The sequence below is a fragment of the Lutjanus erythropterus genome, chromosome 20 (assembly GCF_056507025.1).
Source record: "Lutjanus erythropterus isolate fLutEry1 chromosome 20, fLutEry1.hap2, whole genome shotgun sequence".
In the NCBI taxonomy this organism is placed as follows: domain Eukaryota; kingdom Metazoa; phylum Chordata; class Actinopteri; order Lutjaniformes; family Lutjanidae; genus Lutjanus; species Lutjanus erythropterus.
The window spans coordinates 1,237,417-1,256,786 of record NC_139336.1 but is presented as its reverse complement, the minus strand read 5'-3'; the positions used below and the strand labels follow the sequence as shown (position 1 = coordinate 1,256,786).

Below are 19,370 nucleotides of genomic sequence, written 5' to 3'. Positions count from 1 at the left end.
GAAATGTGGACTCGTCAGACCACAGCTCACTTTTCCACTTTGCATCAGTCCATGTCAGATGAGCTCAGGTCCAGAGAAGTCTGCAGTGTTTCTGGATGTTGTTGATATATGTCTTTCTCTTTGCATGGTAGAGTGTATTGTATTGAGTGTATTTGTAGGTGCAGAGACAAACTGTTTACTGACAACAGTTTTCACAAGTGTTCCTGAGTCCATGTAGTATCCTTTATACAATGATGTGGATTTTTAATGCAGTACTGCCTGAGGGGTCAAAGGTCACAGATGTTCAGTGTTGGTTCTCAGCCTTGTCCCTTACATTCTCTGAATCTTTTTGCTCTTTGAGCATCCCACAACATTCTCAGTCTTTTGTTGCCATATACCAACTTTTTGGAACAATGTTGCAGGCGTCAAATTCAGAATTAGTGTAAATTTACAAAAAATAATAACATTTATCAGTTTGAACATTAAATATCTTGTCTTTGTAAATTATACACATTAGAAGGAACAGTGTACAACAACAGCATTTTTTTAAGAAATGCATAAAAGGTACGCCTGGGTTCAGTTCCAACCTCAGTCTAGCCCTTTGTTGCATGTCACCTGGTCTCTCTTTGGCACATTTCCCTATAGCTGTCCTGTCCAATAAAGGAGAAAAAAATCTTTACAAAAAAAGAGAGAGAAACCAGTTATTAGTATGCAGATTATTTAAACAAAAATAACAATTAATCCAAATGCAAAATATCAAAACTATGAAATGTAGTTATGTAAGGTTTGAAGTTACTTTGGTGCCATCTGGTGGCATTGATAGGCTAGTGGCTAGATTAATGTTAGAATGTAAGTATATTTACTAATTTACTGTACTTATATGGATAGTATAAATATAATAGTATAAATTTGAGGTGTTTGTACTTGTGCTATTTCCAGTTTATGCCCCTAACCCAGCCAAATATTGCATGTTACTCCACTACATATGTCTGACACCATTAATTACTTTTCAGATTATAATTTTTCACACCCATTAATTGAAAACCATGTATTTCCAGAAGTTGTTATTCTTTGTATTTGTGATAAACTGAAAGATAAAATGTTCTTTAATGGTCTTAATCTAAATAAACTCTTGAACCCTCTTGAATCAGCAGGAAAATGCATCATCACACAGCTGAAAACAGGCCTGTTTTTCTGACTCTTTAGGAATACGAGGTTCTCACAGAACAGCCACACTACAAACATCTGATGATCTTATAGAATATGATGCACTGCTGTAGATTAAACTAGTCAGCAGTTTATAAAGTAGCTAAAATTAGCTCAACATCTAAAGCATTAAAAAGCAACATACTCATTAATGCAATAGTGATATTAATCAAACCCACTTCTGATACATTAAGTACATATTACTGATAATATTTACATATTTTTACTGACGTAAAGCTGTGAATGCAGTGATTTTATCTGGAGTGGATTATGTGGAGTGTATCAGTACTTTTATTTAAGTAAAGGATCTGAACACTTTACAGCGAAGCAATGCACATGTTCTCATTGATTATTTCAACTACAGGCATTTTGTCTCGGTCACTACAGTCTGGGACGTGATCAGGCAGTGTTGGTTTTATCCAAAGCAGCAGTTAGATTGTCATCAAGTGATCACACTGAACAGGCCACTGATATAACCAGTCTAATATGCTGGGGTGGAAGTAACTAATTACAAATACTCAGATTTTATGAGATTTTCAAGTCTGTACTTTTACTTGTACTTTAATGTGCATACCATGTAATCAACTTACTTTTAAAATTATAATTGAGAACTCACTACAGTTTGAATCAGTATCCAAACCTTTCATCTCGATTTTTATATCAAATAAGCTAATCTGATCACAAACAGGCAGTGGTGGACAGTAACGAAGTACATTTACTTGAGTACTGTACTTAAGTATATTTTTTGAGTATCTGTACTTTACTTGAAATTTGTTGTTTTTTGGAAACTTCTGACTTTCACTCCACTACATTTCAAAGACAAATATTGTACTTTTGACTCCACTACAGTTCTGGGAAGGTTGTTGTTACTTTTTGACTGAGCACATAGTTGAAGTCAGCTGTTGCTGTTTTTTCTTTACTAAAATGCAGCTGGTCACATGCTGTGTTCCTCACAGAAACAAACCAATCACAGTCGCTCCTCCCAAATGGGACTGATGTAAAAGCAGAAATACGTCCAGGCGCACTAACAAGCACAAGCAAGCTCTCCCTCTGTCATTCAAACAAAAAGCAGTAATGGTGACGGCAGGAGAAAGACAAAATTAAATCTCAAGATGTTATTATAATTATTCATTGTTCCAGGTACCTTTTAGAGTTGGATTGTTTTTACTGGGGTGAAAAATACCACATAATTCATGTATACACTGCCTCTGAAGACAGAAAGAAGTCTCAGTTATTTAACTTGGAGAACTCCTTACAGTTGGCTTCAATCTAATTTTATGATCTGATTTTAATACAGTTACATCAGAAAATGACAACAGCTGTCCTTTTTGTTTTTGATTGTATTTCTATGCTGAAGTTTTTATAGGTGTTTCTATAGACTTTGTGTAGCAGAGTGGTTCTACAAGCATCAGTGCATCATTAGATGGTTTCAGAGAGTTACAAGCTTCTGTAAATGCATCATGAAAACAATACAGCATGTATTGATATTAGAAAATGTACTTTGTAATTTGTACTTTTGAATACTTAAGTATTTTTAAAAACGTACTTTTGAATACTTAAGTATTTTTAAAACCAAGTACTCTAGTACTTTAACTCAAGTAAAATTTTGACTGAGCAACTTTCACTTGTAGTTGAGTAATATTTGACCAGGAGTATTTGTACTCAAGCACTGGGGTTGAGTACTTTGTCCACCACTGCAAACAGGCTCATGAAAACAATCATATATGAAATCACAGACTAAAAAAAATTTGCCCTTAAGATTTTTTTTTTTTATTCATTAATATTTAATCATTAGTCTACAAATACCAGCAATTGCACCTCATTTGAATTTGTTTGGCCTGGCAGAGTCATTTGTTCAGTAAGGAACCTTAAACTTAAAAAAATGACAGAAGAAAAACAAACAAAAAAATAGAGAGATTTTAGATGGAAGATTTGGACAAACAGAAACTCCTTTTGATTGAATGCTGCTATTGATTATGCATTAAACATCAGTGGTTAAAAAGTGATGAATATATATATAGTATTCTGTAATTTTACTTTAGTATTTTTCAAGCACCAGTGCTTTTACTTCTGAGTTATATTTCAGTTACTTACTTGAGTACAAATTTTCAGTTCCTTTTCCACCACTGCTAATATGTAGAGATAAAAAAACATCCGTGTTCCTCACGTACACAATCTACTCCTGACATTTCAGTGTCTATAAATCATCTCATTGTTGGTGAATATATGGTGAGTAGAAATTATTTTATATTCCTGTCACACATTAAACCCATGAGGATCTTCTGAAAATGCTGATGTGCTCCCATCGTGTGGTTCAGTTCAGACATAGCATGAATGAACAGTGGATTAACTAAAGGGTCGCCCTTAAGGTGCATCATAATAAAACCTGCTGCCACCACCAAAGGCTGGCTGAGTGTTTTTGGGGCTCCAATTAGCAACTGATTTCCCAAGAGTGACTCTGACTGAGAGGTTATCCTGATAATAGATTCACAAGACTAAATATATAAATGGGAAAGCACTTCTAATGAAATAATTACAAAGAAAAGCAGTGGTGATTTAAACAATCGTTTTGCAAAGAATATTATAATAATTATTATAATTATTATCAATCATTAATAATAACTGGAGAAACAAGTGATCAAAAAGAATTTAAGTTGAATTTTAAGTGAAATAAAGGTCAGAATGATAGCATCAGCAAACTTGTTTATTTCCCATACATAAATCATATTCATTTAACTTTGTGTCACTCCCCTAGTCATCCACACCCCGCTGCAGTGTCTCTATGCCCCCCAGTTTGGGAACCAAACTGTAACCTCAGACGTGTGTGCACGTGTGTGTTACATCTGTCCATCTTTCAGGCGCTGTAGCAGGCTCAGTTTTAAAGCTAGAGTGATGCCAGCTTGTCAGTACATTGGCTAACTAATGGTCCACAATTAGGCTAAATGCTGGCGAGGGACAAAGTGACATGGCCTTTTTGAATGGGATCCCTTGACCTCTAACCTCAAGGTATGTGGATGACAGGATCTACGAGTACCCAAGAGTCTCCTCTTTACTTTTTTAGGAAAATGATTTAAATTATTTAATTTTCAAGCCTCAAACTAGGTTCCCTGCTCACTGTGACCAAATTTTGGAGTACAATTTTTTTGAGTTTTTGAGATTCAAGTTTATCTAAAGAAGAAAAGTACATACCTCAACTAAAGATTATTGGTTGGCAAAACGTTTTTTTCAGTTTGATTTGGGGAACATTAACTTAAACTTAACATAGAATCCACATCAAAATGGATCAATCACGTCAAGCTGACATGTGTGTAGAGACCTGGCAGGATTGTATCTAAATCCATAAGATTACTGGTGAAAGAATAATCACACACATACCACATATGTTGAATGTCCATTTATTCTGAATCTATATGTTTACACAAACTGTCTGGATAAAATTAATTCCATTCATTCATATCTACACAGCATAAATAATCTTTTAGTTTGTACTGTACATTACCATCAACAGTGGTAAATATCCAGTGAGCTCTGAGACAGGCCCTACAAACATACACCGAACAGATGTAATGTTACAGTCATACCCACAATACTCACAGTGACACCATGTGTGTGATGATGCTGTGAGCAAGGCATGACTCCAGAGGAACCAACTTTAACTGTACAATTAAAAAGAAGTTCTGTACATTATTAGAAGAAAAAAATGGTCTGTTTTCAGTTCAAACATGCTTGTTGTAAGGCTTCACAAGAACGTAGCCACCTTGACATCAACTGTCCCACCTCCTATGATCCCTGTGTGCAAGTCTGTGAGCCAGCCCGACCATCAACAGAAACACGCCAACACACTTTTAAGGCCGATGTTTTCTGCCTGAGCTCAACCTGTTTCGACATTTGGTTTCTCGTCACTAATGGCGCAATTGTCAAATCAACGATAAACAGGAAAAACAAGAATTTGAGACAAAACACACAGAGAACAAGAATTTGCTGACATAAGATATGAAAGTGTTCGGTTCTGTATGTCGCATTTAAATCTCCTGATCTCTACCTTCATGAATCAAAGCCCTTTGACATTAAGGCTTCAGTATGATTTACTATTTTATACTTTTATTGGATGAAACAATGACAATGAAAGACAATGGAACATTTAGTTCACATTCATAGCAGCTGTTTCAATGGGACACTGGTTGATATGAATGTGTGGCAGTTTGGTGAGACAAAACTGTAGCAATCACTGCCTGACAATGTGGTTTCATAAGGGTTGCATAAGGTTCATAACCACTACTCTGATATAGTCTAGTATACCTTTCCCCTGTAAAATATTACTATATTTTTTGCACAAAATAAACAAAATATATCACCTGCTGCTGTTTCAGTGGCTGTTTTGAACGAGGCAAAACCACTAAAGCTCAGAGTTTTTGCTGAGGATGCCCCTAACTCCCTGGTCTCTCTACTATCTATCATGTCATCAGAATTCAGTTTGGTGTCTGTAAAACCAGAGTCAAAACTGGAGCAGTTTATACAGGAATAAAATTTACAGATGAATTTTTAATATGACACAGGTCATATTTACACTTTGTTTCCAGTTCAATGGTCCACCGGTGTAAAACAAATGCAATCTAATCTTTGCAGTAAATCCTACCTTCAACAGCTCTGTTTGTGTAGTTGTTTTAGAGGTGGTGTTCAGTTGTTGTTGGTGGTTTAAAACGGCCTAAACCCGCTGATGTTTGCCACACTGTTCTTCTGCTAAGTGACACAATAAGGAGAGCTCTCAGATGGGCTGCAGAATGACCACTGCAGTCGATAATGTTGTAATGACAACATTTTTCAAATAACTTCCTGGCTATTTTTCCTCTCTCTTTCTCTTTCTCATCTTGACACAAAGACACTACATAATGCTTTACAAAGTTTTCTGGAAAGTATCTGGGCTGCAACTGATAATGACATCCAATTGGATTAAACATCTAGTTTTCAAAAATCATTTCATAAAAATTCAGAAAGTCCAGTGCTCCAGTTCAAGTCAAAGGTGACATCATCAAATGTCTTGACCAACAGTCTAAATCCCAAAGAAGTTAAATTAGTTATTTAAAAAAAACAGATTTGACCACAACTAAGATGCTGAAACCAGAGAATATTTGGCATTTTTGTGATAAATTACTTAAATGATTTAAGATTGTCTAACAATCAATATATCAAGTTATAACATGTCGTAGTACCTCTTTTCTATGCACTTCTGAAAGCTTATGACTTTGGACGTTTAAGTAAACCCATCATAGAACAGCAGCAGCTCACTGTGCCAAATCATTCAGTGGGTTTAGACATTTCATGGCAATAAAAGGTGAACAGAAAACCTAAAATGACAGTGGTGTTATCCAAAATAGCTTCACCTTTTGTTTACAAATGTATGTATGGAACAGAATTGTTTTCTGTTTGAGGATCATCACCAAGACAGCTGGCATCATCTGTGTGGACAAATGTTTCCTACCAGCTGAACACACTGACTACATGAGCTAAGCTACAGCAGTCAAACACAGTTTAAAATAAGACTCACTGTGTGCAGTCACATGATGGCTGCAGAGTGTAGAAAAATGACCACATCTTTTCATAGAAAACTGAGGTATTGAGAACAAACAGCAGGGTGGGGGGTGTGAGCGCCATCTTGCCTTGGGTTGCCATGGAAGCAGCAGCACTATTTCTGTACACTGAGGCCCGCTTCCCTATGTTCTTTTAAACAGCAGGTCTGAGGCCAAACTCATGATGTCATTTCCTCTTCCTGCCACTGACTGCCAGCTGCCAGGAGGAAGTCTGCTTATTTAACTTATCAGTAACCCTCCATATAAAACGCTCCTCCCATATCTACAACTGTCCATTTTGCACAGACGCAAAAGGAAAATATGTAAAAATGTTAACTTTGAAACGAAGTACTGCTAAAAACAAAGAATTACTGTGATCGAAAATACACTCTGTGGTCAAATAAAGAATTTACTGTCCAACAGTATCACATGTGGACAACAGGGGGGTGACAGGAAGGGTCCAGCTGTTCACTAACCTCCACTCAACACTTGATACTAACTGAGTTTAACATATACTGATTTCAGAGGTGACACTGTTGTCTCCTGCTAGCCTTCTGACCTCTTTTGTTGTATGGTTATTACAGTTTCAAACTGTTGGACCTTGATACCTCTCAGAGGTAAGCTGAGTTCTCTCAGTTGCTGACGGCAGCCTCAGGGCCAGCAGTGGCTGCTGGGATGCGAGGCACCTTCTTGGCTGGACTGGGGATGTGCTGCAGGAGGAAAACGGACCAGAAATATCATGAATGAACTGCTGGTTAATACAGCATGGACTGGCATAGAGTATAAATACATTCCTTATCTGTAACAAACCATCTAGACCTCTCAGATCGTCTGGCACAGGTCTGCTTACTGTCAAAATAAAATACACCTATGTGAAAACTCTTATTCCCAGAACAGAATACAGGATTTCGTTAATATTTAATCCTTTTTCTTATTTCAGGTGTAATATATGAAAATAATTTTCTGTTGTTTTTTTTTTTCATTTAGTCATTTATAATTCTTAAAAATACATGTGAAAGTTTTGTTTCAGTTTTCTGATGCATTTTGGACAATAAAGTTTTTAAACAGATATTTTACCGTTTGACTGTTTCCCACTTTTGGAGGATGCAAAAAAAAAGTGTGTTCATGTATATATTCTGGATGTTATATTCTGCATAAAAATATTGGCTGATATATCAAATCAGTATTTTTTTGTCCCCCAGTACTGGTATCCACCAAAAATCAAAAACTCCAGTGTGTGCAGGTCCTACTTTTTTAATAAACTTCATACAGTATCTGGAATCTTCTTCAGCTCTCACTACTGTTTAAGTCATTGAAAAAAATGTTTCTGTTTGCCACTGCATTTTATTATATTTAATTTGGGAGTATTTATTCACTGTAATATTTATTTTCAGGTTTTATTCTATTTTAGCTTATTTTTAGTTGATATTATTTATATTGCAGTTTCTTTCCTTTATGCCTTTCATGTCTTATGAAAAGCACTCTGAATTTCCTAGTTGTTGAAAAGTACTACACAATTAAACTTCCCTTTTCATGAATATATAATGGCAGTCATGGCAGCATAATACATACTGTACTGAGAACTCTAGAAGGCTGGGTGTTGATGTTTTGACATTTTCAGTACTGGAAATTTCAATATAGTGACCTGTATTTGCCTCAACCACAAGGGGAACCTCGAAACAGGCTTACTGATTTCCCGTTTTATAAGTATATTTTTTTATTTTAGTTCCAAGTTCCAAGTTTCTGATCTGCTTCTGTTTATGTCCTCATGTTTATCTGCTGATAAAATCAGCATAATTTACATTTTCAGAGTACTAATTAAGTTACAGCTAGTTCATTTATTTCCAGTTACTTCTATTTTGCTGTCCCCCATTCTGCGTTTACTGACAGAAAGGCTGCGTTTTCATTCCTTTCAACGACATTAGATATAATTTTCCATGTAGGAAATGTTGTTGAACATTTGTTCATCCTATACCTCAGCGGCAGTGGTGGAGCGAACAAGTTCTGGCTCTGCTGGCAGGTCACTGTCCAGAGGTCTTCGTGCGTATTCCCTGCGGTGTTTGTCATCCACTCGTGTCAGGTACCATGTTCCTGGGAACAGATCCTCCACTGTACCTCGAGGGACGTAGCTGGCTGTACAGACGGAATGAAAAGACAGTGATCACAGTGATAGCGAGCAGTGAAAACATGCAGGATCTGAAACAACTTTAGTGGTGAAAAGTTCTTTGTCAGTACATGCTGATGGACTGTGTTTGGGAGTTTTCATGTTTAATGTTCATGTCTTCCTTCAACCACTGTAGGGCACTGTAGGATTCAGACTTGAGGTCCACATGTGCTGCAGACAGGATGCTGACACACAGCCCTCATTTGCATAATGCCCATGATGCATTGCTAAGAGTTTAACTTAACTATTTTATGTTCCAAAATACAAATGTTAGGTTTTGTTGTTACTTTCTGTTTGTGTTGGTGATGCATTTGTTCAGAAAATGGTGGTTTATGTTGGTAATTGTCATTGATTGTGATTTGCAGACAGTTGACACCATGAGTGAAGGGTTTTGTACATTTCATCACTCCTTCCTGAGTTTCTCTTAAGAAAAAAACTGCAGGTCTTATTAATCACAAAGCATGATAACCACTGTGAAAAGTAACACGTATTTCAGACACCTAAAAAAACGATATCATTTTAAGTGCTATATTTTCCACTGATTTACCTTGCTGTCAGACAGCTTTTTCTGACGAGAATCAATTATTACATAAACCAATTTTTTTAAGTGACAAAAATACATTTTGCTGATGAGCCTGTCCACAGCTGTACTTTGCTAAACTTCCAGACTGCAGGTTGGCCATCTACTGCAGATAATACAGTGAATATTTATTTGCACTAACAACTCATTAAATTTTGTTGGCTAATATTCCTTAGACAAGACTGGGGCAAGAACTGCTGCCAAAGTGTCATTACTTCAGCTCTAATATTATTGGTGAAACACAGACCTCTTGCACAATTTAATACAACACAAGTGCTCAAAAGACGCTAAAGAGATTATGCATATGTCCATTTAATATCTTTGAGATAATCCCATAATTAATGTGTTTTAGATTGCCTGTATTTCTTTTCCCACTAAAACATGTTGTATTGATTTGTTTGTATGTTTTATGGATGACAGTCTACTCTCAGGGGATGAATACAGTACTTTGAAACAGAATCTTTTGGTCAGACAGTGGTCTTCTTAAAGACTGTCATTGCCAGTTGTGTCATATTGCAGCAGACTAAATATATGAGACAGTCCTTACTGTACTAGCTCATTGTCTACTACAATACAGTCTGAGTAGTATAGAACACAAGCCCCTGAGTAGCCTTTGTTTAGAGGAGTTTATAAGAGCTTTGCTTCCAATTAGAATTGCTCCTTTAGAACCAGATATGAGCAGCGGGGTCATACCTAAGTGATGTGTCTCCTCCCTCAGCTTCATATTCTCAGAGAAGACTGCAGGTGATACCTTCTTCCTTGAGTCTAATCTAACCTTCAGGTCACTCAGGCTGGACACAAGTTTGTCCAGACCAGATCCTGAGACAAACAATGAAAAAAATGAATCACATGAAAAGAACACACTGCCATGTCTTTCTACATTTTCTCCACATCACACAAGCAAACTGAATTGTGACAGTCTTACCGGGTGTGTGATCCTGTGTGACTCTGAGAGAATAAAGAGTAGCAGCAAATCCTGAACCATAGGAGAACACTCCAATCCTCTGTCCTGCTATCTGTGAAGGTGTGTGTCTGCAACAGAGAGGCAACAAAGATTCTCTTTACACTACAGCACTATGACTCAGTTGTTTCAAGCTGTTTCAATAAATCATGTCAGGAGGTTGCAGAGTATTTTGCAGCCCCAAAGCTGTTAGTTTGAAGTGACTGATGAAAAACTGAGATGCAAAAGTTTTTGTTTACTTGCAATAAATTACTGTTGTTGAAGATCTTACCAATAATCTTAAAACACAATCAGTTGTAGGATATGTGACAATTATCTTCAACCTTAAGATGCATTCATTTTTAGACTGAATACACATTAGGGGTGGGCAATATGGCAATAATATCATATCATGATTTTTTTTATTATAAAATCACAATTTCAATTTTATCACGATCTTACATGTATTTTTGAGACTAATTTGCAAGTTTCTGGTCAGTGCAACCAAACCATTTCTGGATGTAAAACAGTCCTAAAAGTCTGGAACCATATCTTTTGCAAGATAAAAGGTAACTGCTTCTGTTACCTCTTTCCACCGCTTGCTTGTCTTCTCATACAGAGTGCCTTTATCAAATGCCTGTGTTAATGTTGTCTGTTTGGATCTAGCTGCTGCCTCTGGCTGTGGTGCTGCTGGCGGTCCCCTCGCTGTTTGGCTCTCAGCATACTGTTTAGGGTGTTTTCTCTTCAAGTGATTGAACAAGTTCGTCATGTTGCCATCCGACGTGCGAACCATCTCTGTGCAAACTTTGCAAATTACCTTTGTTTGCACTTTGTCATTTGGGGAAAAGCCAAACCAATTCCATATAATGGAAGTGGAGTTTTTTTTGGCTCTCCATACGGCTACCACTACACACACAAACAAGGAGGAGGGTAAGAAATTGCGTCACTGCCGGTAGTTTGCTATGATTGGTCGGTCAGGTTGATGACGTAATACGCCTGGTGTGTCGGTGCATCAGCATAGAACTGCAATTTATAGAATGGGACCTAGATGATCCATATGATCTCCTCACTTTGGCAGATCGTCTACACATTCGAATCCTTCACGATCTAATATTGTCATATCACACACCCCTAATACATATATTAGGCAAATATCAGCTGGTAGTCTGTGCACAAAGCTAGCCAGGAATGTAAGCGTTCTTCAGTGACTTTTGTGCCCTGAATGTGGCCTGTCAGGCTCTGCTTCCTCTCAGGTTGGGCTGCACTGCCTGAAAAGCTGACTTGGGGGAAATAGTGTGTCATGTTTGTTGAAGCACAGGTTCATCGTTCCGTCTTGCTTCTGTCGTGGTTCAATGCCCACACTTCAGGTGTCTACTGTACTCTGTTCTTCAGCAGACACATTTTGTACAGTTTTGTTCATTTTTTCTTTTCTCTGCTTTACGTGAAAATATCATTTACAGAAACTTTGTTTGTTATGTTGATGCTTTGAGTCTTCTTAATTTATTTTAGAGACATTTATTTTCTCTGGTATGTTGGTATTCGCAAATTCCTGGAGTGACAGACTTGCCTCTTGAGCACACATTTGCAGTGAGTGACGAAATGCAGTAGATGAATGAATGAAAATCAGACACAAGACGTACTGTGCAATGAGTGAGGCCAGACAGCCGTAGACAGAGGGGGTGTACATGTTTCCATTCTGGTTGGAGATCAGCAGGGAGCTCTTGGTCTTCCTCTCAAACAGATCTGCACTGGCCTTCATGAAGGCCTTCTCCACATCCCGGTCAAAGTAAGTCTCCTCTGGCCGTATATCTCTGCAAACCAAACACACACAATTGGCAGTGAGTGGTGGTGGTGGTCTTTGTGTTGTCATAGAATAACTGAGTTGTTCTTCTTGGAGAAGAACTAAAGATTACGACGATGTAATTTCTAAAATGTAGGAGTGCTCCATTAATGCAGAGATCCTGTATTAATGTTTTAAAGAGCCCTGTTTTGTCTGCAGGCCAGTTGTTGAATTTTGAACGTACCTGAAGGCATCGAGGCCTGCATAGGGTCCCGTCTCAGTGTTGGGGCCAGGGTGGCTCAGAAAGTCATTCAGCATCAGTCTAGCCAACGACTTCTGCACCAGCTTGCAGTATGGAGAATGGAAGACTAGATAGCCAAAGTCATCCAGGCTGAAGCGCTTCTCTGTACCCTCTGTCAATAAGAAGAAGGATTAGCCTATGTAAGAATGGAAAACACTGTTTCCTGTTTTAAATAACTGTGACTTGCTTTTTTTGGTATCAAGAATACCAAACAAACTGTCCTCAAAGAGCAGTAACAGCAGTGAGAACACTTCAACTTGCTGTCCTTTATCTGCATATCATCTTGTTGCACTTTTCCTCTCACCTCTGCAACATGTACACTGAGCTAGGTACAAAAATACCGACATGACAAAGCTTATTTCAGGGTCAGGAACACACCAACACATCAAAGAGCTGATGTGTTGCGTCTTCATGCTGTCATTCATAGACAGTCCATTATGTCAGGCCTGGAGAGTAGAGCTGGAAATGTTGCACTGCTTATGAATGCTTTATAATAAGTCTTTATCAGCCTCATGTTCTCAGATATTGTAGGTGTTGACACATCAGGTTAAAGGCTCATCTCATTAAACTACTTGATGGTCAATGAACTTAAGCAAACTTCTTAGCACAGCAAGCAGGTAACGTCCTAAACCCTCTTAACTAATTAGGCTTTTATCCGACCAGTCCCTCCACTGCACTCCCCTCCACATACATGACAACAACAGCACCTTTCTAACACAAAGAAGATGCATCAGACTGTTACTATCAAACTGTACAGTGCTGTTTGATATCTCTGCACCTGATGAAGAGACAATTTGGCCCTGAAGCATTTTCTAACTTTAAGAAGAATATAAACACGAACACTTGAAGTGGGTCAGTACATCCTGATCACAGATAACCGACTGCACTCACCTCTTTGCCACTGTGCATGGATCTTGTTGCGATACACTGAGTAGCAGCGGTCCAAGGCACTCAGGTAGCACTCTATGGACAGCTTACCGTCCACCACAGGGTACTCTGACACCATGTCTGGCTTATAGAAGTCATATGCGTGCTGCATGTGGGTTCCTCGCAGACCTGCACCACAAACACAGTGGTTGTCAGCAACACACTCACACTGTGCTAAAGACACACTTAATTTTAGCTCCTTCTATACATGTATGATGACTGCACTGCTTACACATATTTTTTTTATAGATTCAGTTTTGTTTTATGCCCATTTAAAAGTATTGCTAGTATTGCCTTTAGGATGGACCATGATTTTCGGACAGTCATTAAATTATACAAAATCGAATAGTTTATGTGACTATCATTTTTTTGTTTGAAATCTATTTTCCCTTGCTTTTCCCTTGTTTCTCGTGTTATTACAGGCCCAGGTAGTACCACCTGCAGGACATCTGCAGACCCTGATGTATTTTACATTTACCAGCTCCAAACTAACTGACACCAGGTGAGAGAAGCAGCACAATCATTACATGTAAGTAAAGTACAGCCCACAGTGTAAAAAAATCACTCAATTGTCCAAAGAGTCACAGAAGACAACAGACAGCCTGGCTCTTACAGGCAGGGTCCTTTCTAGTGACAATATTCATCTCAGAAGATTTAATCAAAGCCTCAGTGACTAGGTACTAAAATGATGCAGTCAACATGAAGAATACTTGAATGATGGGATCAGTGAGAACAGTGCAGTCTTATCAATATGTCAGTCAGAGAAGACAGAGTACTGCCTGACAAGCAGTTATCAGTTAACTGACCTCGTTCAAAGGCCAGAGGAGCGTTTGGCCCCACTAGCATGGCCACGGCACCAGCACCCCCCGTTGGCCGGGCACTCCCTGTAGCGTAGACAGCAATGTCCCCTGCTACCACCAAAGCATAACGCCCTGCAGAAAGAGGACATAAGGAGAAAGTAAACATTAAGACTGATGCTAAAAACACACACAAATCGCTTCTCTAAACTGGAATAATTAGCACTTAAACTCACACAAGACTATTGCAGAAACCCAGTGTACAGAGGTTGGAACAAGTCTTTCCTTGCAATTATTAAAGCTGAATAAATGCACTGATTTACTAAAATATATAGTTTGCTCAAATGGATGAAAACATTAGCCTACTCTGCCAAAAAGGACAACTAAAACTGTAACTACTGCTGGGAGGATGTGGAGTGAATATTGTTCAGGCTGGCAGGAAATGTTTTTGACCACGTGAGATGCTGTTTAAGCAACTGCTTTTATTCAGATTTCATCTTTAGATGACTAAAGGTTCGGTTCATCACAGGAAACTGGATATTATTGTTCGAAACATCACTTTTCTCTGTTTTTCTTATTTTTGTCTTCTGTGCCGCACACATTGGTCTTGTTCATTGCAGGTATGGCTCTGCTGATCGTACTGCTGTGATTAACAATGGATAAGTAGATTTCAATTAGCACTGCTGGTTTGCAATGAACACATTTTTAAGTGGCAGGGGAATATTCTCTTTAATAATAACAACAGAATTTTGGCTTGTTGTTATCTTTCCAAAACTACGTCAAATAGAATAAAAACAATTAATCAATTTGTCAATCAAAAAAGTGACTCAAAAACTGTACTTAACTCATTTATCAACTAAATCTGACAACCATTCTCTGGTTCCTGCATCTCAAATGTGACTATTTGCTGCCTTTCTTTGGTTTAAATCATTGTAAATTAAATATATTTGGGTTTGAAGAGGTCATCTTTGACTCTGGAAACTGTGACAGAAATTCATCATCATTCCCTGATATTTTATAAACTAAACAATAAATTGATTATAGAAAAAAAAAGTAACACCAAAAAGACGTTATTAAGTTTGTTCACTCACCATCCCATGAGCTGGACTCCACCCAGTTGACAGCATTGAAGAGAGCAGCTGTGCCACCATAGCAGGCATTTGTGGTGTCAATGCCTTCCACATCTGTATTGCCAGAGTCCTCAAACAGCTGCATGATGACCGTCTTCACGGACTTTGACTTGTCAATGATGGTCTCAGTGCCAACTTCCAGTCGACCCACACTGTCATAGGATAGATTGTTCCTCTCCATCAGCCTCTGGACCACCGTCAGGCACAAAGAGTTGATGTCCTCACAGTCTGAGCAGAAGCCCATGCGAGCTTGGCCCAGGCCAATAGTGTATTTACCGGCTGTCACGCCATCAAACTGCTCCAACTCAGCCTGGTCCACATACTGGGATGGGAAGTACAGTTCCATGGCGATGATACCCACATCTTTGGGCCATGGTCCCAGGCAACTGATTGGGGCTGATCCAGGCATCCTGAACAGGTTGAGAAAGGGTTTCATGCTCAATATTATATTAATCTGATAAATATGTTGTGTTGTGTTAGTGTTGGAGAACTGCAGCTTTGAAATGTCTATAGTAACTATATTAACCAACTGTAGAATGGATGAATAAAACTGGTGGAGGGTATATACCAGAGTTATTATAGTTTTATTTTCTTAGATTTTTTTTTTTCTTCCATTTCAGTTAGTTTTCAGAGTGGGTTTGCTCATTTCAGTTTAGTTTTTATTGTTTAAAAATGTTTACTTTTACTTAAATTGCCAAAGACTAACAGGGACATTTTCTGCACATTCCTTATTTTGTTTTAAAATTTGCAAGTATACAATATTATTTCAATTAGTTTTTGTTTTTGTCTAGTTTTGATTTTTATAAAAATCAACTAAAATGTGTGTTTTTTTCATACCTAGTGTTAATTTTTAGTTCAATGTTGCTACACATGCACAGCCCAGTCCCAAAACTTCAACAACTCTGAGAACATTTAGTAGGCCAAAGTGAGTCTCACTGCTTGGACTAACTAACTATTTAACTAACTCCTATTTGACTCCATCAAGAGATTGAAGCTAACACACCATCACAGAGCAACAGTCATTACAGAATAACAACAAAAGGTCACTATTGATCACTTCTCAGTAAACTAGAGCCAAGCTTGTAAAGCTGTGATTTCAAAGTCATGTCACACGTCAGTTGACACTGACAAACGAGACTAACTAAGAGTCCATGTTCTGCTGTTAGCTGAAGGTCTTACAGCTAACACAGTTTAGCTAATGTAAGGTTAGCTATCTGAGAAGGTTACTGAGAACATAGACTAGCTAACAGTAGCATTTTAGCTAATATCGTTGCACAATCAGTTTGACAGTTATTGGGGTGGTTGAGATACTGTTACCGGTCTGCTTTACTTGGTATTTAACCAAACTAACGAACCGCAGTCTTGTTATTCATGCCACTAACTTAGCTACCAAAACAGCAAACCATATACAAGGGTGCTAACGCTCACTACTTCAACTAATGTTAGCTGTTAGCTGGGTTGATGAAGCATTTGGTAGTTCTAAAGTTTGACAGCTAGCTAACTGTTAGCTTATATATCTTCTTACACGCACCTAAACATCTACATGCAGCTTGTGTTTGAAGACACAGAACAACCAGGGATCATGCCAAAGCAGAGGAAACTGGGTGAAAGGGCGACGGGATTTCCTGGAACCTAAGTCGTTTATGTTCGGTGCCGAAATCTGTAACCCATTACACTCTGTCACACAGGAGGGTCAGTTCATTTATGGAGGAAACGCTAACATGATATTTCTACCCGGACCAAATAGCTGACGGACCCGCGTCCCATCAAACCTTCATGCACCCATGTATCAAACTCCTGGGGCTGAAATTAATCTACAACTTTTGATTTAGAGTTAATGTCAGTTGACTTGTGTCTTATGATATTTAAAAAGCAAGTATGTCTTTTAGCGAAGCTCTCTCCGTGAGTAACCCTGAGTCAATATCTGAGTCAGTCATAAATTCCTCACAGTCAGCCGACATGACAGTTCTCTGGGTGAACACTACAGCAGCAGACTAAAGGGATCCATAAAGCTCCTTACCTGAGTTTGAAGTTACCTCCAGCGACGGTGACAGACCCTACTCTGTTGTTAGTATCCAGCCCACCAGTCCCTCCTGTCCTGTCCAACTGTATTTATATATGACGATGACAGGGGAGCGGATAGCCTGCACTACAGCACCTGGCTCACTGTCCAATCACAGCTCACAGACGACATGCGGCGCTACTAAGTCCCGCAGGTTTACGGCCAATCGGAGATTAGAAATCACAACCACGCGCCAGAGTCGTACCAACGGTCCAATGGTGTGACATGTACGATGTCTGGTGAGAGAGGAAGAGCCAATCAGAGTGGCAGAATAATTCCTGGCGCGGTAGACACCGCATTGGGCTGCACTTGAATTACAGCGCTGCGTGTCCATGGCAACAGGCATCCATTCATACAGCCAGTGGACGCGCTGTCATGCCTTTCATACGTTTCACATAATTTCAGGTGATGACCATCAGTGCTCAGGTAAGCCACTAATACTCTGTAGTGGAAGAAGTATTCAGATCTTTTACTTAAGTAAACGTATTAATACAACCACATGGCGAAATTACTCCTCTACAAATAATAATAATAACAATAGACCATATTTTCAAAACCTTCTTCTTCACCAATTCTCCTCAAAATAAAGATAGAGATATAAATAAAAGCACATCATTCACAGAAAAAAAATTAAAACGTCCTACATTCAAAAGCTTATTTATGCAAAACCTTATTTGAGTTGACTTAAAGCAGTGGCCAAAAAAAAAAAATTCACACCCTCCCTACCCCACGATTATTATCAATCATCAACAATAATTGGGGAACAACTGATAAAAAAAAGGATTTAAAAGTTGAATTTCAGTGAAATAAAGGTCAGCATGATAGCATCAGCATTATGTTCATTCTATCTATCTATCTCCTGATCAGTTGGGCCTGACCCCCAGCTTGGGAACTACTGACTTAAAGCATCAGTAAAGTAATCATTGCGTAGTAAAATGGCTATTATATATTATTATTATTATGTAGTAAATTATTATTAAATGGATAGTTTACCCAAAATTGAAAATCCAGTCATTATCTACTCACCTTCATGCAGATTGAAAATCTGGTTTAGTTTTTAGTCCACAAAACACTGCTGAAGTTTCACAGGAAAACAGTGTTGCAGATTTCCCCAAACAATGGAGGTGAATGATGACCAGTTTTCAAACGTAAAAAAACACAGAATAAAAGCATAAAATGCCTCTATACTGCTCATCTGGTATAATCCAAGTCTCCTAAAGCCCCAACATGCCAGGTTGACTAAAAAATGTTATTTACACCATGTTTTTAGCCTGAATCATCACTGTAGATCCTTAGTTTGGAGCCAGTGCTCAACGTTCATGTGCACATGCACACTGTCTGAACTGAGTGTGTGTGTTGTGACAGTGTGCCAACAACATGCCAAGACTTTAGGAGACTTGGATTACATCAGACCAGCGGGCATTTTATGTTTTTTGAGGGCGTTGTTTTTCTGTTTGACAGCTGGTCACCATTCACCTCCACTGTTTGGGAGATTCTGCAACACCGTTTTCCTGTGAAACTTGAATAGTGTTTTGTGGACTAATAAAATAAACCTGACCTTCAATCAGCATGAGGGTGAGTAGATAATGAATTTTTATTTTGGGGTGATCTATCCCTTTCATATGTTTAATGTGGCATTTTACTGCTGTTGATGTTTAAGTTTGAGCCAGATATAAGTACTTTATATTATCAGATTACTGAATAAGAGATGAGATGTATGTTTTTGTGTGTGTAGATGTACTGTAGTTTGATTGTACATGTGTGCAGCTGTGTCACCTGTATTCTCACAAACGTCTGATTCAAGGGAGATAATAAAGGCTAATCTAATCTAAAACTTTTTATACTGTTGACTAGTTTAATGCAGCTTTATGACAATGCATTTTCCAGCTGATCCATATGGAAGCCCATTTCTTCACTGAAAGAAAAATATCCCCATG

The 19,370-nt window shown here is 38.3% G+C and overlaps 1 protein-coding gene across 1 annotated transcript; it reads right to left on the bottom strand.

Moving 5' to 3' along the window:
- Positions 1-4,564: 4,564 nt before the first annotated feature.
- Positions 4,565-17,549, bottom strand: hmgcs1 (3-hydroxy-3-methylglutaryl-CoA synthase 1 (soluble)). Its single transcript, XM_084745827.1, has 10 exons — positions 17,392-17,549; positions 15,333-15,781; positions 14,251-14,376; positions 13,409-13,573; positions 12,461-12,629; positions 12,077-12,247; positions 10,422-10,528; positions 10,190-10,315; positions 8,728-8,885; positions 4,565-7,462 (listed from the first exon to the last, which is right to left on the bottom strand). The coding sequence occupies exons 2-10, from the start codon at positions 15,778-15,780 to the stop codon at positions 7,385-7,387; spliced, it is 1,548 nt and encodes a 515-aa protein (XP_084601953.1). The 5' UTR covers position 15,781; positions 17,392-17,549; the 3' UTR covers positions 4,565-7,384.
- Positions 17,550-19,370: the final 1,821 nt, after the last annotated feature.

What these genes read in the sequence shown, in the direction of transcription:
- hmgcs1 (XM_084745827.1), bottom strand. Translation starts at nt 15,780, where the DNA reads ATGCCTGGATCAGCCCCAATCAGTTGCCTGGGACCATGGCCCAAAGAT. An exon ending in TCCTCTGGCCTTTGAACGAG is followed by an intron (nt 13,574 to 14,250) that starts GTCAGTTAACTG and finishes TTTGTGGTGCAG; the next exon opens with GTCTGCGAGGAACCCACATG. An exon ending in CTGGCCTCACTCATTGCACA is followed by an intron (nt 10,529 to 12,076) that starts GTACGTCTTGTG and finishes TCTCTGTTGCAG; the next exon opens with ACACACACCTTCACAGATAG.